Source organism: Vitis riparia, chromosome 6 (assembly GCF_004353265.1).
Source record: "Vitis riparia cultivar Riparia Gloire de Montpellier isolate 1030 chromosome 6, EGFV_Vit.rip_1.0, whole genome shotgun sequence".
NCBI lineage: Eukaryota > Viridiplantae > Streptophyta > Magnoliopsida > Vitales > Vitaceae > Vitis > Vitis riparia.
In genome coordinates, this window is record NC_048436.1 from 2,704,313 (window position 1) to 2,731,880 (window position 27,568).

The 27,568-nt window shown below is 31.4% G+C and overlaps 2 protein-coding genes and 1 non-coding gene across 4 annotated transcripts; 2 read left to right on the forward strand and 1 right to left on the reverse strand.

Annotated features, from left to right (window-relative positions):
- The first annotated feature begins 10,270 nt into the window (after positions 1-10,270).
- On the forward strand, positions 10,271-12,008 carry LOC117916592 (arogenate dehydratase 3, chloroplastic-like). Its single transcript, XM_034832706.1, has one exon. The coding sequence runs from the start codon at positions 10,395-10,397 to the stop codon at positions 11,628-11,630; it is 1,236 nt and encodes a 411-aa protein (XP_034688597.1). The 5' UTR covers positions 10,271-10,394; the 3' UTR covers positions 11,631-12,008.
- A 4,372-nt stretch (positions 12,009-16,380) lies between these two features.
- TRNAL-AAG lies at positions 16,381-16,461 on the reverse strand. Its single transcript has one exon. It is a non-coding gene; the product is annotated as a tRNA-Leu (tRNA).
- Positions 16,462-21,985: 5,524 nt separating this feature from the next.
- Positions 21,986-22,990, forward strand: LOC117915815 (putative phytosulfokines 6). 2 transcript variants are annotated; one of them, XM_034831509.1, is made up of 3 exons: positions 21,986-22,215; positions 22,294-22,370; positions 22,460-22,990. In XM_034831509.1, exons 1-3 carry the CDS (start codon positions 22,113-22,115, stop codon positions 22,568-22,570), a joined length of 291 nt encoding a protein of 96 aa, XP_034687400.1. In that variant the 5' UTR covers positions 21,986-22,112; the 3' UTR covers positions 22,571-22,990. The 2 variants fall into 2 exon arrangements, with proteins under 2 accessions (XP_034687400.1, XP_034687401.1); XM_034831510.1 differs by having other exon boundaries at positions 22,463-22,990.
- The last annotated feature ends 4,578 nt before the right edge of the window (positions 22,991-27,568 follow it).

Consider the following 27,568-nt stretch of genomic DNA (forward strand, 5'->3'; position numbering starts at 1 on the left):
GCCATGTGTCTTGTGAGGAATTACTTATTCATTACATTGTTATTTGAAGATCTCTTAGTCAAGGAATAAATGAAGGATAAGAATTTAATTTTTGCACATGGAAAGAACGATTACCTATTCAACGTCCCCCATCCTCTATATAGTTTCATGAACCAAGATTTGAACTTTCAATTGGTATTAGAGTAGGTTAAGTTTTAAAAATTAATTTTTTTTGCTGCTTGATCTTGATTCATTAGAGTTACAAAAAATGGGATCTTCTATAAATAATCCTCTACATTTTGATGGAAATAATTATCCTCATTAGAAAGCCCTAATAGACTTCTTATTAAGGATGTAAGGAGAATGAGTTTGGAATGTTGTAGAATTTGGGTAGAGACATCTATCAAATTTGGATAAGATGTATAGATCTACCAGAGAGTTAAAGCTTCAATAAGAATAAGATAAAATTGATAATGAAGGTAGTGAGGTTAATACTTGAGCTGTTTATGAAATTTTTAATGGTATGAATCTCGATGAGTTTCACATAATAATAAATTGTAGACATGCTAAAACAACATGGAATATACTTTTAGTCACGCATAAGGGCACTTTTGTCTAAATCACAAATGCTTTTGCCATTTTTTAAATAATAGGGATGCAAGGAAGATGAATTCTTCTATGCTAAGCTAATTGATGTTGTCAATTCAAGTTTTAATCTAGGGAAAAAGATTCCCAATTCTAAGGTGGTTAGTAAAATCCCTAAATCTCTTCTTGAGGAATTCAAACTTAGGTACTACCGTAAAAGAAAGTAAGGATATTAACTTTATGAGAGTAGATGAACTTGCTAAATCTTTACAAATGTATGAGATATCCCAACTTAATTCAAAGAAGTGTAAAGGCTTTGTTGGAATAACTTTGTACCGAAAAACTTTTTGAAACTTAATCATTTCAATTCTTTTTGTCATGCATACATTTTAATAGATGTTTTATTTACATTGTTATTATAAATACTCAATCTAATCAACCACATTGAAAACAATATGGGTGTAAGTGGATATACGGAGGATACATCTGGTAAGAATGTTGAGAAAAAGTTTTTTAGGAGCATGATAAAGAGTCTCTTGTACCTTACTACAAGTCGTCCTGACATTGCATTCAATATGAGAACATGTGCTAGATTTCAAGCAAGTCCTAAGAATCTCATCTTGTATTAGTTAAAAAAATTCGATATGCCAATGATACCATAAAAAACATCAACCAAAATATCAAACAATTTAATTTGCAAATCCATAAAAAAAAAAAAATAGAGTTTTGAAATAACGCTTTCTCTACTTCTTTAATTTCTCTTCATTTTTCTGCTTTATTTGTTTTTTTTTCTTTTACTTAAAGAATAGCGTTTCGTTTTTAGAAAAAAAATCATATTTCTCTCTCTCTCTCTCTCTCTCTCCTTTCACGCTTGATACTACCTATAAAAGATGTAACTTTATGCTCGTAGCTTACTTATTGTTGACTACTGTCAGATTGCCATATATTTGATTAGTCATCCTAAGTGTCTCCAAATTACCCTTTTCTCACACTTGTTCCAACCCATTTTCAACTTAATCTTGAGATGACAAATGGCTTCTATTATGACCCTATAAAACTAGAGAAAGTTGCCTAAATTTTCACCCACACAAAATTAAGCAAGCAACTAAGTAAGTTGCTAACTTACATAACTAATGGTATTGCAAAGAATTTTGACTATAATTAACCACCTTTAAGCTACTTTTCAACCAATTGAACATGCTCATTACCTACTAATTATTTTCCTTAATGGTTTAACTAATCAATTTAATAGTTGAGTCATTAGTCCTTATTATAAGACAAAAAAACTTATATTAACTTTTAATAATCTTTAGGTCATTACAAATTCCATGCTTATTGCTTGATCAATGTTGTTGGTTACTTAGTCTATTATCATTTTCTTAAATAGCTACAGTGATCTTATGAATTTGTTAATTGTTTGAGGGATTCTTCTTCTATCTTTCATCCCTAGAAGCACTTTAATTTTCCTAGAGAAATTTAATAATGAAGTAAATAGGAAATTGGATATGATTGATCTATAAGATCTATTATTGTTGCTAATTGAAAGGAAGTCTCTTGAAGCTTGGATTTTCCTATTTATATTCCTCTTTTTGGCTTTATCAAGCCAACATGGATCCTTACCATGTTTGCTATCGACACTTTTTTACCCTTCATCTTATTGAAGCTAAATACAAAGACCCATTATGGGATTTATCCACTATGTTCTTACTAGTTAACCTATTGATATGGCTTAACTTATCATGGATATTATAGTATATTATTGTGAGTTATCTCACTTTCGGAGTTTATCATTTACTCACCATTTCCTATATTCTTCTCAACACTAGGTTTGATTTTCAACATAATTTCCAGGTTCTAAATCCAAGAATTCCTATCAATAAGAGGTTTTAGTCTAAGCACATGAGCCATACATGTGGGCCTTTAGACGGAGCCTATGCCGATAAAGAGACAAAGATCAAGGGGATGAGTAGAACAATCTAAGGTTTTTGAGGACTTTTCGATAGTTAAGGACTTGCCAACATTTCATGATTGACAACTAGATTATCTCATATAAGAGAGGGTCGTTGATAGAGCCCTCAGAGCATATCTTAATACTTGCATTGATGAGCTTTATGATAGGTCACAACACATGGATGCGCAACTTGCCTCTATGAAGTCTTATATTTATTCTCAATTAAGCTTCAACACTCATCCCTTTTGTCTTCTTGACAATTCGTGCTAGATCTTTAGTTATTTGGATATATTTGATTTGTTGATGATTTGGGTGTATTTTAATGATACTTTGATTATCTATCATTTTGTCATGTATTGTGCATTTGGATGTGCCTTGAACATCTTTATTCATTTATAACCATATGACCTGAGGCGACACCAACTTTCTTAAAAACAATTGCTTCAGGAAAGATAAATATTCTAACCTTATAATGTATTCACCCAAACATCCACGACATTCGAATACAAAAGGAGTTGATGAATACGACCAACCCTCCAATCTGCCAAGAATCTCCCCTCTAGCGATACCCCTGGGGTTCGAACCCGTGACCTCAGTTCTGATACCACTTGTAAGACCTCAGGCGCTACCAACTCTCTTAAAAGCAATTGTTGTCAGGAAAGGTGCATACCCTAACCTTATAGTGCATTCACCCAAGCGCTCACGACATTCGAACACAAGAGGAGTTGATGAATACGACCAACCCTTCGATCTGCGAACAATATCTATGCTATTTCATTGTTCTTTCATTGTTTGTCTCTTCTTGATATACTTTGTAATTTTTGTGAAAGAAAAAAAAAGTGGAGAAAGTCATTATGAGCAAGAAATCAAGATGACAATTTATATTTGTGATAGGTTATGATCGATTATGCTTTATTGTAAGATTTAACTATTTTTTTTTCTTATACATTACCTTTCACATGTATTATTTTTTTAAATGTGTGCAAATCACAAGTTTCTAGAAATTTCAAAAATCTTCATGATCATGGTTGAAATGTCAAAAATGATTGTGTTAAATGATCGATTTAGGTTTGAACATCATTAAATAATATGTTAACTTTATTTTAGAGTATTGGAAGTTTATGTAATCATTGCTTTCCCACAAAATTGCTAAAAGGGAAAATTATTAGTAAACTTAAATGATTTTTGGTAAAACTTAATACTTATTACTTAATGACTTAAATTGACTTTAAGTTAAACTATACTTAAGTTGTTAATTTAAAACTTATTACTTAATTCTTATTTTAAGTATTAATGTTGTTTGATAAAATTAACTTAAAATTTATTTTAAATCATCAAATTGATATTTTTATCATCATAAATTATAACTAGGATAAAAGAGATCAAGTAACAATGAAGGTTGTGGAGTAAAGAAAAAGATCATGGAGGATAATTATGACAAATTATAGTAAAAAAGTAAAATAAAAATGTGAACTTCAAAATAAGTTAATTATTTTTATTTATTACTTAAAGTTATGTTTTACTTTAAGTCATGTTATTAAGTTATTTTACTAAACATATTTAATTTACTTAATAACTTAAATTTAAGTTATTAAGTTATTTTAAATTATTAAGTTGGTTTATCAAACACCCACTTACTCTAAGTAAGTTGACTATTTTGTTTCAACATTCTTGGATTCAACTCCACGTGCTCTCTTGAAATTTATATTCCCCTTGAAGACTTCATATCATTGCAATTCATTTTCATGATAATTTAAGTATAATTTAGTTGTTCGAAGTATAATAATATATATATATATATATATATATATATATAATTCGTACACAATGGAGGATGATTTTCATTGGGGAGAAAATGAAATTTGAGGTCTTTGTAGTAGTAGATCTTGTGATTTTATACATTTGTAAGGTTGAGATTGTTTGTTTTTGGTATTATTATTTGAAGATCTCTTAATCAAGACAAACAAAAGATAAAACTTTATTTTTTTGGTCCCAAAAAAAGAACAACCTATTTTCCTTTTCTAGATTTTTTGGTGAACCAAGATTCCAAATTTTACATTATTATATTGCCTAATGTCTTATGGGTCATTGTTTCGTCACAAAGACAATGAGTAATTTTTAATTGTTTTTTATGGTACTTCGTAACTAAAAACATGACTATGCTTTAAAAAAAAAGAATATATGAACTCATTTGATCATGTTTTTTGAAATTTATTTTTAAAAATAATTTTTAAATTAAAAATAAATAAAAAAACATGGTCAAACGGACTCTTAAGATTTTATAATTTTTATTTGTAAAAAATAGAGACTTGATTCTTTTTCAAAAAATTAGTTTTTCCAAATAGAGGGACTAATATTACCATTTCCGATTGTTGTCAAATATTTTACTAGAAAACCAACAAGTAGTTTGGTGTGGATGCATTTAGCTAAACACAAGAACCTCAAGGATCAATGTTTTGGGTTTTACACAAATTTGTATCCTTATTCTTGACAAGAGGGTTGGCCATTTTAGGGGCATCAATATCATGGATTCATGGAAATGGTTAATCAACTCTTCCATCTAATTTTATATTTGATTCACCTAAAAAAATATAAAAATATCTGAAAATATCTATGATTTGACATTTGATTACTATGAGTAGAGACTGAAAATATCTATGTGGATTGCCCAAAAACAGGCTATATAGATTAAGAGGAAATTGGAAATTGGAAATAATTGATGTGGTCTGCCCCACAAAAGGAAATCCCACATCGGAAGTCCGACAACGGGTATACCAAGCAAGACCCTAAGTCCGCATCTTAAAGGGAAAGTACTTCAAAATTGAAATCCAAATTATCAAATTTTATTTCACCATTAGAGGTGGGGTTTAATATCGTTGTTGACAGAATTAAAATTAATGAAATGAATTCGAATTTGAATAGAATGGACGTGCAAAGTGTATCAAGTGTAATATATCAATGGATCTTCGCGGAGGTAAAAAGAAAAATAAAGAAGGTAGGTAGTGTTTATTTGTTTGATTTATTTATTTATTCTTTAAATTTAGAGTATATTTGACAGTAATTTTAAAAAATATTTTTAATATTTATAATATTTAAAAGATAAAAATTTTCAAGTATTAGAAATATTAAAAATATTTTTTAAAATTACAATCAAATACATTCTTAATTTGGATTATAATTTAAAATTAAATAGTGTGTAATGATGTTAAGTATTAAATTATTTATTTTTTACTATTTTATTTTTTAATAAATATTAAAAATTAAAGAAAAATTAACATATTACTTTTACCATTAAAAAAAAAGTGTTAGGGTTTGTTTGGGAGTTATTATAAAATTAGAAGATTGTTTTGCTTGGGACTATATTGAAATGTTAGGTCTGAGTCGTGAACTTGTTGGGCACCGACCACCTCCTAAATAAGGGTTTAGGCCATTCAAGTAACCTGCCTCCTCCCTTGCCCAAAAAAGAGATCTATCATGAATTCCGACTTGAAGAGCCATCTTTCGTATTATTTCTTATTTAATTGTACATTAAAAAGATGGGGATGAGAAACTTTAATTAGTTAAGGAATATAATTTTTATAAATTTTTTTCTTTTTCTTATGAAAAGTAGGCAGAGGTATGATTACTTCCCAGAAAGTTGGAAAGGAAATAAGGAAAAGATATAGTTCCTTTATAATTCAATCCTTATTTAATTAAATCTTAAAAATAAAAAATCTGAAAGTTTCAAAATCAAATAAGATGACATCCATTATTAACAAATTATTAAATAAAATACTAAAAATAAAACTACCATAAATTGAATTTTATTAAAAAAACAATAATATAATAATTTTACAAATGAAAATAATTATTGTATAAAAAAAATGATGAGGATGGTTTAAAAAAAAAAACAGTAAAGAAAAAAGTAACTATAAAGAGCAAATAAATTTTATAATTTTTTTTTTGGTTTTCAATTTCCTTTAAATTTAATACAGAAAATGAGAAATTATGAAATAAATGTTGGTAAGTGTTTTCGAAAATAGTTTTAAAAAATAATTTTCTATTGACGTTTTGTAAAAATTTAACTTGTTTTTAATATTTTTAAATATGTCTTAAAAATAATATTTTTTTTGTCAAATGTGTTTTTTTTTTTTTTCTGAAGAATAGAAAATTGTTGCCACAAACCGTTGTAAAATATGTCCAAACATTCTAATGGTTGTTAACCAAACTTTCATAAATTTTATGTGAAAATAATTATATAAAAAAAAATTTGGATGCATAAAATAAAATAAATATAAGTACTAAAATAATGATCATATTCTTATCTTGATTCATAATAATAATAACACTTTTGAAGTGAGATTAAGTTACTTTATGAATTGTATTATTAAGGTCTTCAATTCACTACTCTCATACAATGGATGAATCACTTGTGTAGTGTATGTTGTTAAAAAATAAAACAAAAAAAATGACATAAGAATGAGAGTATGACTTAGGTTGTACATCTCTTAAGTCTCGTATCAAAAACTATATGAGAGTTATATACATTATTTATTACAAATTAATGGATAAATGTGGGTTATGAACTTAAATGCATCTATATAATCGCATAAGTTATACTTTTCCATTTTCCATAAACATAATGTACAAATTAATTTTCATAATGATTAGATTACAAAAGATATAACACACACATTCATATAAATTAAATCTTCTAACTTTCCATTTATAATTTGAATTTTCCATACATAACACTCTTGAATGTTCAATTCACTTACCTATCAATTAATACCCTTAAATAACATTTGCATAAATATAATTATATATGACAATACATTATAGGAAAAAAAGCTAACAATGTTAAGTAACTTCGTTTATTAGTATATAATTTAGAATAATATATGAAAATAATTTATTAATTTTTTCTAATTTTTGAAGCACCCCATCATAAATTTTAATGGGGGATGGAATGTGTAACGTGAGAGCTTGGTATTATATCGTTCTCATCATCCGATCCACTTGGCAGATGGAGTGGTGTCTGTGAAATTTGAGAGAGAGAGACGTAACATAACCTTTTTATCATTTGGCAGGGAGGGGTGTCGATGTTAGAAAAATACAGAGTCAACTAATTTTTTCTCATTTTCATCTACCGTTTTTCACGTAAACCATGTGGATTAGGGCTTAGGGGACCAAAATTGGAATCTGTTTTTCGATCAATGGGATGAAAGTTACCTGCAAGCCAGGGCACGACAGAGAAGCTCAGATGGGGAAATGCAATTGAGGTTGCCTGGAAGGGCCAACCAATTATGTGGTTTGAAATTTGTATCACGTGGAAATTGAGGAATTTCAGTTATAGAAAATAAGGGTGCGCTGCTGCCTCTCCCATGTGCCGTGGGGGCGGAGTGGTTCTCGACCATGGCGGGGTTCACTAGGATGGATTCTTGGAACCTTGGGCCATCTCCCCCTTCAACGCCAAGCAATCATTCCATCTTTCCTACTATTCTCTTCTCTCTCCACTTTGTTATCAGGGTCAAGACAAGATGTACGGTTACTTGGTAGCTTCAATTTTCAAACCCAAATCCGATTGAAATAGAAGTGTTTCATGTCAGAAAATTTTTAAAAATGTTTTGCACAAGGATTATACCGAATAGAAAGCAATTGATTTGGAATCATCCTATATCCAACAAAGAAAATTGGAAGGATTTTATGTAGAAATTTTTTACCCGATTTGCTAACTATTTTTAAAAATTATAATAACATGGAGAATAAGAATTTATTTGGACAACAATTTTAATATTTCTAAATATATTTTAAAAATAATTTTTATATTTATAACTTTATTTTAAATTATTATATATATTTGTATAATTATTTTTTAAAATAAGAAAATAACTAAAACATTTTGTGTGAAATTCTTTTTAAGAATATAAAACAAAAAAAAAAATTTTGATTATTAAAATCTATATTAACAATCTATTGAAAAAAATAGAAAATTATTTTTTAAAATAAATGTCAAACACCTTTTAGCTTTACAAATGTTAAATCCCTATTTCATCATTTTTTATTATATATGATAATAAAATTATTTATTTTGATAATTAAATTTCTTATTGTTTGATTTTAAATAATTAAAATAATAAAATAAGTTATTTCTTGTCTATTTCTATTACAATGCCAAATAAGTAGAAAAATGGTTTTTATCTCAATTCTCACCCGCAACAAAGAGGATGAAGAAATTGAAATCCATTTCTTTCATTTTAAATTTGTTCCAAAATTTAACTTCTTTATGGAAAATCAATTTCTTAGTTTATATTTGATATCCTTTTTATTTTCAATTTTTTTAAAATAAAAAATAATAATAACTTTGAAATTTTTAGAAAATTATATTAAAAATGTAATGATTTCTAAAACCCAATTTAAAAAAATTGAGGAATTAAATTATTTTTATGAAGTTAAATTTTAAAAGTGATTTTTAAGAACCAACGGTAAATTTATATATATATTTTAAAATTTTTAGCATTTATATAGAATTTTTTTATTTATTTTTCTTTAAAAATAGAAAGTATATGCAAATAATGCTTTAAATCCTCATATTTATTTTTATCTCTTACTATTTAAAAATAGACTAAAAAGTTTACAATGTTTTTGGCTAATCTTGTAAGAGCATGTTTGACAAAACTTTAAAATAAATAATACTTAATTTATTATTTAATTCTTAATTTAAATATTAAGGTTATTTGATAAAATTAATTAAAAACATATTTTAAATCATTAAATTGACATATTTATTCTTATAAATTATAACTATAGTAAAAGAAGTTGAGTAAAGTTAGAGGTGGTAGAATAGCATAGAAGTAATTAGGATAAAAAAGTAAAATAAAGATATTAACTTAAGAAAAAGTTAATTGATTTTACTTATTATTTAAAGTTACTTTTGAATTTAAATTATTAAATTTATTTTATCAAAAACACTTAATTTACTTAATAACTTAAATTAAATTGTTAAGTTATTTTAAGTTATTAATTTGGTTTATCAGACAGCTTATTTAGAATATTTTTTTGTTTATAATTTTTTAAAAACAATAATGATATTATAAAAAGTTAATTAAATATGAAATAAGTTATTGTACAAGATAAAATAAAATAAAGTTTATACAAGAAATGATATTTTCTTTATTTTTATATTAAAATTCTAGCCGTCGAATATGCTATCATGCTTAGAAAAAAGCTTTGAAGTTTTTAAACGGCAATCCAGCGTCAACGTTAAATACTTAAAACATTTATGGAATTCCGTTATGCAACTTTTCTTATCCCATGATATAGCGTACGGCTCACCGTGTAATTTCCATCATTTTTTTCTGGCTTCACAGTGGATAAAGGAAAGATAAAAAAATAAAAATCATGGTGTCATTAATATGGTATGATATTTCCGAAATGAAAATAGAAGCAGTTGTGAGATAGAAAAAGAGGGGGGTAGAGAAGGGTTTGGTTAGTGACGATAAATAGAAGTCACTGTGCGTTTCCAAAGTAAAAGAAAGCTGGGTTACTGCCGTATTGGGAAGGCGGGGCAGAGTTGGTAGGGGCACGGGAGAAGGGAGTGGGGACCTCACAAGAAGAGAGAAAGAAAGAGAGGGGGGTAGGTGTGAGATTGACCGAACCACCTACGCGCACACACATACATACCATCCTCTCAAGACTCGTCCACTGCCCTCTCCCTCTCCCTCTCTATATCTTAATATAAAACCCCCAAACCCCCTTTTCTTTCTCTCAGCTTGACGTTCCCTTGTTAGAGAACACCAAGCTACAAGCCCACAACCAACCCCCCTCTCCTCTCCTCTCCTCTCCTCTCCTCTTTTTCTTTTTCATTTGGTTTTTCCCCTAGTCATCAGAGATTCAGAATATGCAGGCTCTATCTCCATCTCCTAATCTCAAATCCTTAATCAGGACGAGGCCGCTCGTTCCCACTCACCGCGTCGCTCCACACCGACTCGTGGTTCAATGTGTTTACAAATCCGACTACTCTAACTTCTCCGGCGGCATCGGGTTCAGCCGAGCTGATTGGCAAAGCTCTTGCGCCATCTTAGCTAGCAAGGTTGTGTCGCAGCAGCAAGGCACCGAGAAGAGCGGCAACGCCGATCTGACCGCTGTTAATGGCCACAAGACACTAGATCTCGTCCCCATCGAGAATCTGCCCAAGCCGCTCACCATCACCGACCTCTCACCCGCTCCGATGCACGGCTCGGAGCTCCGTGTGGCTTACCAGGGTGTTCCCGGCGCGTACAGCGAGGCCGCCGCCGGAAAAGCGTATCCGAACTGCGAGGCGATACCGTGTGACCAATTCGAGGTGGCGTTTCAGGCTGTAGAGCTGTGGATCGCCGATCGAGCTGTGCTGCCGGTGGAGAACTCGCTCGGAGGCAGCATTCACCGGAATTATGACCTCCTGCTTCGTCACCGCCTCCACATCGTGGGCGAGGTCCAACTTCCGGTGCACCACTGCCTGTTAGCCTTACCGGGAGTGCGAAAAGAGTACCTGACTCGCGTGATAAGCCATCCTCAAGCCCTGGCCCAGTGCGAGCACACGCTCACCAAACTCGGCCTCAACGTCGCTCGCGAGGCCGTGGACGACACCGCCGGAGCCGCGGAGTACGTAGCGTTGAACAACCTCCGAGATACGGCGGCGATCGCGAGCGCCCGAGCGGCGGATCTGTACGGACTCCAGATATTGGCGGACGGCATCCAAGACGACTCGAGCAACGTGACTCGGTTCGTGATGCTTGCGCGCGAGCCAATCATCCCTCGCACCGACCGGCCATTCAAGACCAGCATCGTATTCGCACACGACAAGGGAACGTCCGTACTGTTCAAGGTTCTGTCAGCGTTCGCCTTCAGAAACATAAGCTTGACGAAGATCGAGAGCAGACCTCACCGAAACCGTCCGATCAGATTGGTGGACGACGCGAACGTGGGAACGGCAAAGCACTTCGAGTACATGTTCTACGTGGATTTCGAGGCATCCATGGCAGAAGTCAGAGCCCAGAACGCACTGGCGGAGGTTCAAGAGTTCACATCTTTCTTGAGGGTGTTGGGGAGCTATCCTATGGACATGACGCCTTGGTGCCCTTCTGGGGGAGATTAAGACTTCAGATTTAAGTTAAAAGTTAAAAAAAAAAAAAACACACTTCTCTTGGTCTCTTGGTAGAGCCAGAGATTTGTTATTTGCGTAACCCACCCATCCATCCATCCGCCCCTACAAGAAAAGGCAAAAAGTCCATTTAAATTCCCTTTTTATTATTTTCTTTTTTGGATTTTAAATTCATCAAGGGATTTTAAACAACAAGCAACATTGTTGTTGGGTAAATATGTAGTTTGATTATCCAGCACATTTGTGGTTATTACTCTGTAACAATGTGAATACCATTCCCAGCCAATCTTTGTATGTGATGCTTGGGACATTGAGCAAAAGCAAAAGCAACACCAACAAATAGAATGTCTATTTTTTATTTATTTATTTTAATTTCAATTTTCATTTAATACCTATTCCATTATTTCAATAGCCGTAGGCTTCTTTGTCGTAGTAAGACATTTTTTCAAATCATGCTACTGTTGGTTTGCCATCATTTAACTCCTGTGTTGTAACAATAGATCTGAAATCCAATAATTGATTGTGTGATATGATATCACGTGCTTTAAGTTTTTAACGACGGAATCTAATTTGGTAGACATCTCCTTTTTTGTCGCTTCGTTCCCCCTTGGATTTTCAATTTTTCTGTATGTTGCCCAGCGTCTTCTTCCTCCTTTCTCATAATAAATTCTATCCAATGCTGTTTAATAATTACTTTATCTTATTTAATTCTTGATTTGATTACATTATTGCATAATCACTTAGGGTTGAGAGATGGACGTGCAACTGTTGGGAGGGGCCAAGGCCAAGTTGCTTGGTGGCGTCTAGTGGCCACGTCGTCCTTTCCCCTAGAATGGTGAAGGACACCCATGACAACAAAGATCGGAGGCCCATATACGACCAAGTGTCATCTTCTCCTTTCATCTTCATTTATCCCAAATTTAACTTGCTTTTCTTTTATTATGGTTAAATGAATTCCGGGTAAAAATATATAATTCAATAAAAATGGAAACGAAACCTTTAACATGTGATTTTTTTTATATAAATATTATTGTTATTCTTACTATTATTGAGGAGTTAAACTTTAGGTTATGATTGATTTTTAGAAAGTATTAATAGAAGGGGAAAAATATTAAATTTTTTTTTATATTTGATTTACCATGAAAAATATAAAAAAATTTAAAATTATTTAAAGGCTTATATACTTTTAAATTATAAATTTAGAGAAAAATATGAAAATAATGAAAAAAAATTAAGATAGTAATTCCCCATCTGTCAAATTTTTCTTCTTCATCGTGAAAAACACACAAAATGATCAAAGACATTGAATGAGATAAAGAAGTGTTGCAAGATTCATAACACATAAGGAGGTGTTTGGATAAGAGAATAGCTGGAAACCAAAGCATGTGGTGTTGCCATGATGAGCTCATTAATGGACATGGCAGCACAAATGTTGAAGACTATTGTAGCCCATGGTGTTAGAAAAGGAGTCCATAATTGAGCTTTTGGGTTGGTTTTCCCCATTTGCATTGCCTCATTTTCGATATTTATGATGACTTTATTGTTTGATGTAACTTAATCAAGTCGCAATTCAATGCCCCTGAGGCCTAAATATTCCTGGAATTTGATTGTTTGGGCCCCCTTTTGGTAAATAATTTTCTTTTGAATTGTATGACTAAAGCTTAAATTTAAAGCCTAGCATGAGAAGGAAATAATTAGGGTTAAATGCATTATCCTATTGCATTAATAATTGAAAGTGTTTTTTCAACACTGAACAAATCCAACTTTGGGAAAGGGTTTGGAGTTCGGGTGGAGGTTGATAGCAAAATCTTTTATTTATTTAAATTTTTTAAAAACTTAAATTCTTTGAAGTGAAGGAAGTAAATCAAGAGTAACTTAAACCTATTCCAAATTGAAGAGAGAGAGAGAGAGAGAGAGAGAGGAGGGGGTTGGTGGGAAAATGAAATGGGTGGTAGGTGGGAGTGGGGATGTGGGTGTAAGTTAAAAAGTAGTTGAAAGCAAAAGCTACTCCAAATTATTTTAATGGTTAGTAATAAATATGAGGGTCTCAGGCTCTCACCGCCACCCCCTAATGACGTCTGTCGGCCATTCCTAATTTTGCTTTCATACTTGATTTCTCTCTTTTTCCTTTCCTTTACCTACTTTCATGCATTAAAGCTCGTCACATGCGCGTCACTCCTCGTGCCTAACCCCCTCCCTCTCTCCCTCCTCCCCCCCTTCACATTATTATTATCATGACTCAGCCCACCCAAGGTTTAAAATATCCGTAAGTAAGGATACATTAATATATCAATGAATATTTTTACATAAATATCAATTTAATATAAATAATTCAAAATTAATAAAAAATATTTAATTTTTTTTCAAAAAATAATAAAATAAAAAATAATATATAAGTTATTTTAGAAGTGTAATTGATATAAGTAAGATTAAATATAATATTTATCTAATTTATATAAAAAAAATTAGCTTGAATTCTTTTAGTATATTTATATTTATTTATTTTAAAAATTTTAAAATACTTTTATTAAAACATGTTTTATTACATTTTAAATGAAAAATTAAATTAATTCATATAAAATATTTTATTTGAAATTTAAGTTTTAAAATTTTATTAAAAATATGTGCTAACAATTTTTTCTATTAACATTAATTTATTTAAATAATTAAAATTATTATTAATTTATCTTATCAAATTAATTTTAATTTATAAAATATTAGAATTTTCTTAATTTTTTGTATTGTAGCAATTTTTTTGGGGTAAAATTATATTTTTAATATTTTAAAATAAAAACATTTAAAATTAAATAAAATTGAAAGGATAAATATAAAAAAAAAATTAAGAGTGAAGTGATGATAATTTTTTAAAATAGGATTAATGAGATAACTATGAAAAGTATTTAAAAATAAAATGATTATATAAATTTAAAATGAAAGATAAATAAAAAATAAAAATAAAAACATTGTTGCCAATAAATCACGAAAAAAATTCCTCCACAAGCGTGCTCTCTACTTCCGATGAAATTTCGGTTTTTTACCGAAATATCAATGATATATTAGCGATATAATATTTTTGATTATTTTACTGAAAAATCCCCATAATCGATGGTTTATCACCTCCAATATTCGAAATATCTCCGATATTTCAACGTTATTTTCTGATTTTATCATCAATGGTCCCACCCCATTTCCCACTTCATTACATTCCTACTCAATTCCTTGTTGCCTCCTTCAAAATTCATTAATTCAACCCATCCGACTTTATATTCCATATATAGAATTTTATATTATTATTATTATTATTGCTATTATGTAATTTGGGTCTCATAATTGAAGATTAATAAATCAAGATTTCGTCTCTGCAGTTATCATTTCATCTATATTAAGCTTTTAAAATCTAAGTAGCATAAAATGGTTTAAAGTGTGAGAGACAATCACAAGGCACAAAGGTATCAAGCAAAGTTCTCATATAAATGTAGACACATGCACTAAAGATAGCAAGCCTCAAGTTTTGGATTTACAATTTTTTATTGTTTAACTTTAACCAACCATATTTCACTATAAAATGAATATCATGTACGATGTGGTGAGGACGAGGACACATTCTTGCCCGTTGAGTAATGATGGAAAGAGCAATAATGTAATAGCAATAGCATAATGGGAATTAAAATGTCACGCATTTACAACATGCTTGAAGGTCGAAACAAAGGCAAGGTCCTTGTCAAGGACTCTTTTATCATTACTCATTAGATTGTAATGGGATTGGTGTTTGTTTTTTAACTAAATAAAAAAAAATCAAGATATTTGACTTTTTTATTCAGTTAAAAGTAACTCATTGATATCAACCAATATAATTAAATTAAACTTATTAATAATAAGTTCGTTTTAATAATATTGGTTAATATCAACAAGGTACTATTAATTGAATAGAAAAAATCAAATATTTTGACTTTTTCTATTCAGCCAAAAAACAAACACCACCTGATAGGGTTTGGTGGATTCGAACTTTCAAGTAATTGCAACTCAATGGCTGAATTCTCATTTCAATATTTTATCAACCACCCATGGATTGTTTATTTTTGATATGACCTTGAGTAAATCAGATTCATTCAACTCTACTATATTCTTAGCAACTACTTCATTTAAAGTCTATTAAATATGATACTTACTTCTACTTCTATCCTTCCCTTCATATGGCAAATTAAACTAGTGTTTTCTTCTCAAGTCCATTAATCCAAATTCATTACTAATTAATCCAAACATGCTCTCAACATCTAATCTCTCACGAGCCACAATTAATGTAATCGAAATTAATCAAATCCAACAGCAGTTAGCAGAAGAAGCCAATGGGGGTCCTCTGATTATTGATTATTAATTCAACACTTAGAAGATGAAAGCTGGAAGCATAGCGATCCATCAACCAACTCTTTTGTGTCCGTATAAAAACATATTTTGGAGATTAGGCCTCATTTGTTTATGTTGGATGGTCCATCACAAATTTAAATAGAGATTTGATTTATAGTTTAAAAGATTAAACACCCCCAAGTGTGCCAAACTGAAATTTATCAAATTTAAACCAGCCCAACAACCTCAATCTGGGCCCAAGATTGGCCTATTACTTGAGTATAGATTCAAAGCCTTGGCCCACTGGGTCAGCATGTCACCAACTGGTCCACATGAGAAATTGTTGGGCCAGGCCTGCTTCTGGCCCATAAGGGGGTATGGCAAAAAAAGAAAAATGAATTGTTGAGAGTGGGATTTGAACCCACGCCCTTTCGGACCAGAACCTTAATCTGGCGCCTTAGACCAACTCGGCCATCTCAACTTGATGCTGTTGTTTTCTTGTTTATAATATTTAAAATATTGTACACAATGTGCTAACTTTTTGATCATTGTAGTGCCCCATAATGGGACATGAGTCATTGCTTAAGCTTCTTCATCTATATGTGGGATTATTGTTGGATAGGATAGAATCCAACCCATCTTTGAATTTCTTTTGCTTTATAATAACACTTGACACTAATCCCATAGGTCCCTTTTTTATTCAGGGGGCTACTTTCTCCTTTTCATTTCAATTAAAAATATCTCACATAACACCAATGTCAATCCTTTTCAAATCCACAGTGCAACATGCATGATAAGGTAGACCAACTTAGAAAAAAAAAAAAAAAACAAAACCCTAGAATTTAAAATTGTTGACATGTTGAACACCAATCTCTTGCCTGTCCCAATCCTTTCAATGAACAAGTGAAAGGAGAAGAAGAAAAAAGGGAAAGCCATGAAACACCCACTTTTATCATATCATGTTAATAAATAAACATCCCTTGGTCTTTTGTAATATGACCATTACCTACCCATTAAGGCTGAAATTGGGGGAGAGCTAGGCTAGGTAGGATGTGTGAGTCCATTGCTATAATTGGAGTTTGGGACACTTGGAAAGTGGCATATGGTTGTGGAGAAGCATACTGAAATGGTCAACATGTGTGGTTATGATCCATGAGACAACAACCCAAATGAAGAAAACCCCCTTTTCACACAAAAGTGGAATGTATGTTGATGATAACAAACACTCCCTACCACTAATCCTTTGCATTCATAAAGCAGACACTGACTTAAGGAAATTGCTTATTATTAGTGTCCTTGGATTTGACAACACCACATTGTCTCTTTCAATGCCATACATTATTTATGACCATTGAATTTAAAGCCTGGCTAACACTGATGTGGGTTTGCTTTTAATATTGGGATTGGGCTGGAATGGTTGAATGTGGATGGGTGGGGTGGTTAAATATACTTATATTTTCCATCTAATGTCTCTAACGTCTAATGGGGTTTAGTCTAGTGTTTGTTTACATTATTAAACATTGTTGTAGACGTGGTTTTGAAAAGAAAGGGGACCCAACACCTTAAAAAATGTGTTTGTTTTGTGGTAAATTAGTGCATGAAAATAGTTTTTTTTTTTTAATTATTATTCATATTTTTATAATTTTTTTTATTAAAAAAAACCATATTTTCAATTGGAGGTGAAAGGCTTTACTGTCTTACCAACTTCTATATACAAGTAATTGACTTGGATCCTCATCCAAAAAGGGTCATAAATACATTCATGTGGAAACTAAAAATAATATATGGTGTCATTAATTTTCTTTTCACAACAATGTTTAATAGATACGTACTTCAAAATTATCTAGTATGAAGGATTGCCTTGATAAAGAGGACATGTGGCCAATGGCTATGCAGACCGTGGTGTGTGGTATCCTATGAACTTTGGTACTACAAAGACAATAAATTAAGATTTCTGAGATTTCAGATCAATTCTCAGAGATGATGTAAGGCCTCTTTAGAAAGTGTTCTCAAATATACCTTTTTAATCCCAATATATATAAATTGTGTAGAATAAGTTTTTGGTAAAAATTATTTTCTTTTAAGAAATAATTGAAATTATAAAAAATATTATGTAAACTTTTTATACAGTAAATGTATATCGTTTTTATGGAAATAAATAAAAAACTATTTTTTATATTTGATTATGAAAGTAAGACATGTTTGGGTATTCTTTTTAAGAACAGTTTTCTGTTTTTTAAAATAAAAAACATATAAAATAATTTGATAATTAAAAATTGTTTTTTATTTTTTTTAAAAACAAAAAATAAGATGTTTTCAGAGAAACATCTTTTTGTTATTTTTACTTGTTTTTTGAAGATTATTTTAAAAAATAATTATACAAATACGTAGAATAATTAAAAATAAAACATTGCATATAAAAATTATTTTTAAAATATATTTAAAAATTTTAAAAATATTAAAAACATTTTAAGTTTTCAAATAAACTTTTTTTTTTTATTTACAAAAATCAGAGAATAGTTTTAAAAAACTATTTTTCAAAATCAGTTATCAAATAGACCTTAATTTTTTTTTTTATTGAAAAACAAACAATTAAAAAAAAAATATTCCTAAAGATATTTGAAATCTCCCTATATACCTTTTTGCATCCACTAGGAATTTGTTTTAAAAATTTTAGTAAAAGTAACACAAATGTGGGGAAAAAACTAGAAACATTGCTCACGTAAAATTAGTTAAATTAAAATAAATAAAAAAATTCCCTTGGAATGTGCATTAGTGTGTAGTGAGAAAGGACATGGATTATGAAAATCTTGTCGTTTCATTTATAAAGAATAGGGAGAATACACAAATGTGGCATCCCCCGGATCACAAGAGTGGAAAGATGGTAAAAGGAAGGGCGTACATTGTTTTAATAAAAATAATCCAAAAAAAAGCAGCACTAAAACTGTTTGAAAAAATGCACACAGGATTGAGAGGGAGAGAGAGAAAGAAGAAAAACAGCATGAAAAGCACTGAGATTCTGGTTTCATGGGGCTTGGGGTTAGGACAGATTCCCTTAGGATGATGCCATTGTTGGCCCTCAAATCCACAATGTCCTAAAGCAAACACCATTACCCACCAAAAACAAAGCAAAAGGTTTTTGCTTTATTTTTTTGTTCTTTAACCCAACCACAGAGTTGGAATAGCCCTTGAGCTACTATTTCATAGACGAGCTTCCTTCTTCTTCTTCTTTTTTTTTTTTTTTCAAATGTATATACTTTTGATATTTTGAAAAACTTTAATTAAATGAAAAATCATTTATTTGAGAAAAACAATGACATGTCCTCCAAAATATGAATAAATAAAAAATGTGAAGTGGATATTTCGAAAGTTTTTTGAAAACAGTTTTTAAAAATGATTCTTTTTGTAAAATAAAAATCTGTTTAAAAACTTAAAATGTTTTTAACAAATTTTTAATATTTTAAGAATAATTTTTATATATAATATCTTATTTTTAATCACTATATGCTTGTATAATTAATTTTTAAAATAATCATTATAAAATAAGTGAAAATAATATAAAATAATTAAAAAAATATTATCTGAAAATATCTTATTTTTTATCTAGTTATCAAATGTGTTTTCTTGATTTTTTTTTTATCTTGATAATAAAAAATTATTTTAAAAAACGGTTTTCAAACAAAATCTTAATTTATTTGATTATGTTTGATTCTCACCACGAAAGATTAGAAAATACAAATCTTTAAAAAATTCTAAAATTTTCTTTGACATACTACCATCATTATGATAGGATGCCTCATCTTTCACATCTTTTATTTTTTATTTTTTCAATTTTGTCCTACAATGCAAAACCCTCCAAAGGATATCAATCTCAACTTTTTCTACCAAATCTTAATTAGCTTAAAAATCCAGAAAATTATAGAGAATTTCAAAGTGAGAATGATTGGTAAAAAGGAGAGAGTTGTAGGAAATTATTTTTCTAGATATGTTGAATCATTTTATTATTTTTCACTCTAATTATATAGACTCCCCCCTCCCCCCTCATACAAGCATATCTTTCTGTCTCTTGGACACTAAAAAGCAAAAAGCACCCTCAAAAGCTTTTTGATTCCTTAGAATAGGATATAGCATATGCTTTGCTAATTAAGCCCATTAAAAATACACTTTAAGAGATGAATATATTATATAGTTTAAAATGAAAATAACAAAGCACTATTGATCAATAAATTTTGTGTCCCCCTGAATGATAATTATTAAGAATATGATTAAAAAAAGACTTTGAGCATTTAAGACTTCTGCTCATAGCATAATTGGAAGGAGATGGAGGAAGGCAAAAGACTAAAAAGACAAAAAAAAAAAAGAACAAAGGGGGAAAAAAAGGGAAGAAAAAGTTGATGAATGAAATCTTGAGAAGCTATGTCAGTAGAATATATGCTGCTCTCTGATATAACAACTACGAAACCTCAAAAGAAAAGAAGAAAATGAAAATAATGGTGCGAGGAAAATTTAGAAAAGCATACCAAGTATTCCTCAAGGTGGCACATTTGCTTTACTGACACTAGGCCAGTTTCCCACATATTTTTGAGGTTGATGTGACCTGCAATATATATATATATATATTTGCACTAGTGTAATGCTCTGTGTAGTTGCACCAGGGACTGGAGGCTTCATTTCAATTTCAATCTCAAAATGTGGTACACCCACTTTTAGTTTGATCACTAAACAATTGCTCCAATGGTTTAATTCAAAATTCAATCATAGCAGTCTGAAATACATATGTTAATGACAAAAAGTAAACTGCTGATATTAGAATAGTACATATTGTCATTTCCCAAGGCTAATTGTCAGATAAACAAGGGTTTAAAGCCTTCTCACCAGTTAAACAAGATCTTGTTTTCTAATCAAACTTGTCTGGGAGGAGCAGACACCTCTTTTTTATATTCCCCAGCTCAATTCTCGAGAAACTTGCCTTCATATAATAGACTTGTTAGTTCTCATAAACAATCACCTCTTTTCTTTTAAATCTTTTATTCTTTAAGCAAGCACTGATAGATTCAAATCTTCCAAAAGAGGGGCACAATCTACCCTTCATTTTAAGATAACTTATCCTTTTGTCAGGTTGCATAATACCACACACTGGGGTGACAGCTAGAGTAATGGAGTGGCACCCCATTATATCTTCACTTCCAAATCAATTGAAATCTTCACAAAAAGATTTATGTTTGTTACACAATAAACAAGCAATATATATCAAGTTAAGATATGTAAAATGAAATTGGACAAAGGCCTTAAACTCTAGCATTCAAGGAACTGTCAAGGAAAAAGAATCCTCTGAACAAAGAAAATTTTCATATGGGTTTGTGTTAATCAATTCTGATTAGTTTTCCTCATTTTTAAAACACTGGTAACAAGGTTTCTGGTGCTGTCAGTTTGGAAAAGGTGCCCAGAAGGGAAGTAGGGATGCTAAGTAAAGATAGGTGGAGTTGCCACTCAATATAGGCTGCTAATATTTTGGATGCAATTTCAGTCATGGGGTATAAACTTTATGCTATCACATGAATGCTTTGCCCTTTTGTTTTTTGGGTTGTGAGGAAGTCTTCTTGGTTTAACTAGACATTAATATACAGGCCATGTGTCAAGAGATGGGAAAAGATAAAAAAACAAGGCAGGATGGAGAACAGCTGTCAGCATGTCCAAAAGGTTGACTTTTTGGCACTGTCAACCACTATTGCATAGATTTTTGAAGCCTTTGGACTTTGCCCAGGACCACTAGTGTGACAATGACTAAAGAGCTGTGTCTCTCAGCTCACTCTCATTTCACCCTCACATAGTGGTGTTATCACATGAGCATGGAGTGAAACCAAGATGATGGTGGGTTTGGCCCACCTTCTGATGTATTCTAACCGCCTTCTTTGGGAGAGACTTCATGTGACTTATTGCTTCCCTACTTTGCATGTATTTATATCAAGCATCTGCCCTCCTTCCACCACCCCCAACCACAACCCCAACCCCAACCCCAACCCCAACCCCCATATCAATAAACATAGCATCTGCCCCCTTTCCCAACATCCCCCAGCTCCCAACTCACTAATTTCTATCTCTCCCTCTCTCTGCAATTGAAAAGCTGAATCCATGAAGCAAATCCTTCACTCTAGTACTCTCCTCCTCTTCCTTGTGTTTCTCATCTTCTCCTCTTCCTCAAAGTCATCTGCTCGACTGCTAATAACCAAACAAGGTAACCAAATGTCGTCTTCTTCTGTCTCTTGTCTTGGGTTCAACAATTTTAGGGCTGAAGAGTTTTGCATCCTTGCAGGAGAAGAAGGGGTAAAGCTAAAAGAACTGATTAATGGAGTTTCCCTTTTAGAGATGGAAGGCAATGATTCTTTCGAGGTATATGATGCTTCTACTACTACTTTTTTCTTCTAATAACCAATTTGAACTTCCTCTTCTGATTGTTTTAGTTTTGCGATACTTTGCAGCAGCTGATGGGTGTGGAGGATTGTGAAAATGGAGATGAAGAATGCCTGAAGAGAAGGATTATTTCAGAGGCTCACTTGGACTACATCTACACACAGCACCATAAGCCTTGAGGCTGCCTCTTGGGAGGACTATACAAGTTCAATGGCTTCATTGTAAACTGAAATCTATCCTCCTAGAATTCTAGAGGATCTGCTATTTGGGGGTTCTTTTTAACCAACTATCACAGTATGACAATCATTACAGGCGGTTCAGGGTAGTGTTTAGTTTTTAATATAGAAGGTAACTATTACACCTAAGTATAGATATGACTGGCTTGTGTTGGTATGCTTTTGTTATAATGAGTGATCCTACTAAGGTTTCTACTTTTTACTGCCTAGAATTCTTTCCATGTTGAAATGAAGGAATGGGTGAGTTGCTTGCAAGGACAAGTGGCTTATATAACCTAGATTCACTATAGAGAGATGCTGGGGATAAAACTGAAGTTTGGAAAGGCATATAATCTATTGAAGGATGCTTCCCTTCCAGAATGATATGATGGGACTTATAAAATCTTGTTAGGTGAATTTGGAATGCTGATGAACTAGGCAACTAAGCAATTTATTAAATTGATGGAAAGTTGGGCTCATGACAGGTTTTCTCTGCATTTACTTTCAGCAATTGAAGTGTAGAATTCTATGATATCAGCTACCAACATAAATGCATATCTTCTTCCACCATGTTCCAAGTTCTTTCGACTTAAGGGTTTCACGATCACCCAGCATCTTAGGTGCTGTTTTGATGATACAATAAATGAATACTTTTTTTTTTTTTCTTTCACCATCTTCTGACAAGAAAGCAAAGGAGAAGAGCAGCATGTTCAACCACTCCCTAAACATTGCATTTTCCTTTTGAGATATGCAAAGAGAAGAAATAAGATCTTCAATTTCTCATGCATGGGATGAAGAGAGAGAAACAACTTTATAAGAACTTTCCTCTAATTATCAGCCTAACAATAATCTTTCAAGGGAACAGATTAAAAGAAACCAAAGAGGAAAATTTTATTTTTTTAAAAAAAACTACAAATTTTTTTGTTAATTTCTTCAGAAAGCCAAAAGAACAATTTAAAGCTTTCCTCTTTCTCTATATTGAAGCAATCTAAAACTACCAAAACAAAGGGGAAATGAATTCAACAGCAGCAAAACCATGGGAAATATTATATGATCTTACTCTTCTTTTTCCAGTTTGATATTCAAAAGAATCAGATTCTAACTTCTTGTTATTTTAGTGATAGGAGATCACTCCAATGTTACATTGCTAGCTTGCTTGTTGAAACGATATGGAATCAATTAGAAAAATTCCAGTTTTGTTTGGCCTCCAAAGCCAGAAAGCAAATAGCCTTCTTAAAACTACTTTTGAAAATATCATCTAGAGTTTTCATTAATCTACCTAAATATGCAAATTCATCAGGATAGCTCGTGGAATAATAGATCAAGAGTTATGATATCACTAGTAAATTATACCTGGTTTATTTAATGAAAATGTGGAGAAAAGAAAGAAAGAATACTAAGTAGTGTTCATACCCACTATTCCAAACTAAATAGACCTAAACATCCAATTTTTCCTTCTTAATTTTCTCCTCTTTGCAGCAAGTATATGCAGTAGTATTTTAGTGCAGTACATAACATGACAAGCTGAATGGTGGTGTGTCCCCTTTCTAATGCTAAACAAGGGGGAAGAAGCATTTCAGTGACATTTTTTTCATCGAGGTCCATTATTGGGAAAAAGGGCATACATATATTTTCACAAACTTAGATAGCATGTTAGCTTTCATTTTTCCTTAAAGGGAGATTTAGATAAGATGTTAAAACTGGTTCTGTAAATTTCAATGTAAAAAAACTGAAAAGGATCACTTATCTGATTGTGGAACTGTTCAGCAAAGGCTTGTGAATCAAACTCTTCACCTTTCATTTAGCAATAGCTTCCACCCCAGCAATCATATACTTTGAATTAGCCACTAGGTCATTTACTTTGAATTAGTCACTGGGCCCATCATGCCTGTCCAGTGGGTTATCGAGTTGTCACCCATCAGCAACACGGGAAGAAAGAAGCCCATGAATGCCAAAGCTACACAGCTGAAAGTCATGCACAGATCTCATTATCTGCACTTTCTCTTGGTGGAGCCAAAGGTCTGATAGTCTTTTGAATTTTTTTACCCTGGCAATGGACCCTGCATGCACTGCCCTCATTGTGTCAGAATCAGACTCCTTGTAACCAGTTGTACAAGGCTACATATATGATCTCTCTCTCTCTCTCTCTCTCTCTCTCTCTCTCTTTTAAAGATTAATTGATGAATCTGGATATGGATTTATGACACAAGAGAGGAGATTTCTTTAGGCATCAGACCCTGAAATGAAGCTTGAAGCCATTTCTACAGTGCAAAACTAAAATAATAAAGAAGAGCTAGAAGAGATATCACAGAGATAACATTGAAGATGAAATCTAAGAATAAAATTATTCAGAATATATGAACATATTTCAAATTTTAGATATGAAAAAAAGGAAGTAAGGAAGCATCAGCCATGTTCAACCACAAAAAAATTTAAGATGACAAGCACTGTATATGTATTCTCCTTATAAGACCATCAGTTCATATGATCCTGCAACAAAAACCATACACATTAATGCTCAAGTTATTCAAAACAATGTCCCTTATCCATTGAGGTGGAATAGTCGGAAACTATATATTATCTGCTCTGTTAAAGCAAATAGCAAAGAGTTAATTTATTTATTTTTATCATAATAGCAAAGAATAAATTTCAATAAGCCCAAATAACAGACTTAACATCATAAAAAGAAAATGGAAAATAAAGATTGTTATAAATACTTCCCAAAGCTTGCTACCTTTCCTTTCTTCAACCTTGTTGGAGAGATGACAACTAACTGACTGATTTGACAAGCCATAACTGAGTGATTGTTCTTTTGTGCAAGAACTGCATTAAAAGTGGAGTCCTCTAGTCTCCTTTCATAATTTTCATAAGATGGTTTGATATATATAAATAGATTCACATGAGATAAAAAAATAAAAAATAAAAAAGACAGATCATTCAATATAAGCCAATGATAAAGAAATCACTTATCAAGGAACTATCTACTAAAATCATGTGATTAAGACTCCATTTAGGCCATCTTATGCTGATACCAAATTGTTTACAAATTGAGAAGAACTATAGTTTAAACATCATTCCATTTGTTTCTTTGTAAAGAACTGCTAGTCCCAGCATTCACAAACCCTCTGAAAATAAATGATCCTCTTTGAGTTCACCATTTTTCAAAAGATTAATGGTATCAATTATGCATACCTCTACATGGCAAGATTCAAGCAGATGATCATTGTCTCATAGACATGCGGGATCATGCTAAATGCACTGCAAGCATTGGTAGTAAAAAGAAAATGAGGTTAGGGAAAGGTCATAGATATTTTTTTTTTGTTATAAATAAAATAAAATCTTATTTAAGAACTGAGTGAGGGAGCAAGGCATTCCCAACACCCTAACAGAATAAATATGTAGACGAAAATGCCTCTATAGAGTACTAGTGCAAGCCATTACAAAACAGTGTCTTCAGAGAAAAATGATCAAATAGGCCACATATCCCAGCCACCCAATTGCAGATACACAATAATTTATGGACTCCTTCAGCATAGAAGCATATAGGATATCAGTTAGTCAATATCCTGCCTCTGTTATTGATATCTCCATGTAAGAATTCTTTCCATGGAAGAGCTAAAATTCAATGGTCTTAAGTCCCATAATTATCATGAACTTATGCAACAATTATTGTCAGGAACAATTAGATTTGTTATCTAAGCATGCCATATATGCCATTACAAGATTGTGTTTTTTATTTAATGCACTTTATGCGAAACTAGTGAATGTGTTAAGATTTAATGATCTAAAGCATCACATAGTGGTTACTTTGTGCTTTACTAGAGAAGTATTTCCCTCCTTCCATTTTTGACATTATATTTTATTTAATAGTGCATTTAGTAATAGTGTACATGAAAGTCCTAAAGGGTTATGTTCAAAATAGTAATTGCTTAGAAGGGTGCATCGTTGAGTGTTATATCGTAGAGGAAACTTCAGAGTTTTGTATGGAGTACTTGTCAAGTATGAATGTGTATGAGATTCCTTTTAGGATGAAAGATGAATGGAAATGTGGGAAACCTTTACTTGGAGGTCATGCAATAACCATTCATGATTATAAATTGGTGGAACACATATATAATTATGTTCTACAAGATACAACCATTGTGCAACATTATATCAAGTGTCATGTACTTGAATATATGGATTTGTTACTCTAACAAATGTTTATACAAACCATGACTTTCTTATTTTTACTTGATAGTGAACATATGAAATATTTAAAAGAAAAATATCCTCTTCAATTTAAGAGAGAAATGGTAATTGGAGGATGAACATGTGTACACATTTAGCTATTGACTTAGAAAAAAGGTATGAAACTCATTACGCACTTCCCTTCAAATTTAATACTAACAAATTTTCAATTACACTAACTTACATATCATTAATGAACCTTGTAGGTTTCAAATGAAATAAATAAGAAAGAACCTATTGAAAAAGAACTTAAATGGCTTGCATAAGGACTAACCCAACAAAGAACTTATCATGAATATATCATTAATAATAGATGTTACCATATCAAGAATCATGATGGAACATGAGTAAACCAAAATAGTGTCATTAGTATTGTGACCTCGACCATGCAAATTGCATGTGCCAAAGATGAGAATTCGATGCTTGGTGACGTGTTTTTAAGGGGTTGTTGTAGAGATTTGAGACATTGATTATAACATGCTTAATATTTATGGTTTTAATTGTAATTGGGTTGAAAATAGGAATAATATCAAAGTTTTTGAGCTTAGATTTATATTAGCTGATATGAGAAAGATAAGACATAAATCAAACCCTTCCATTTTGGTAATGTAAACTCACTATGTATTCTATGTTGAAGTCCAAGTTGATCCAAGATGGTTTGTTGTATTACTAAAGCAAAAAATGGAGTTGTTCGACATAGAAGGTGATGACAAACATCACTCATTTGCAAAT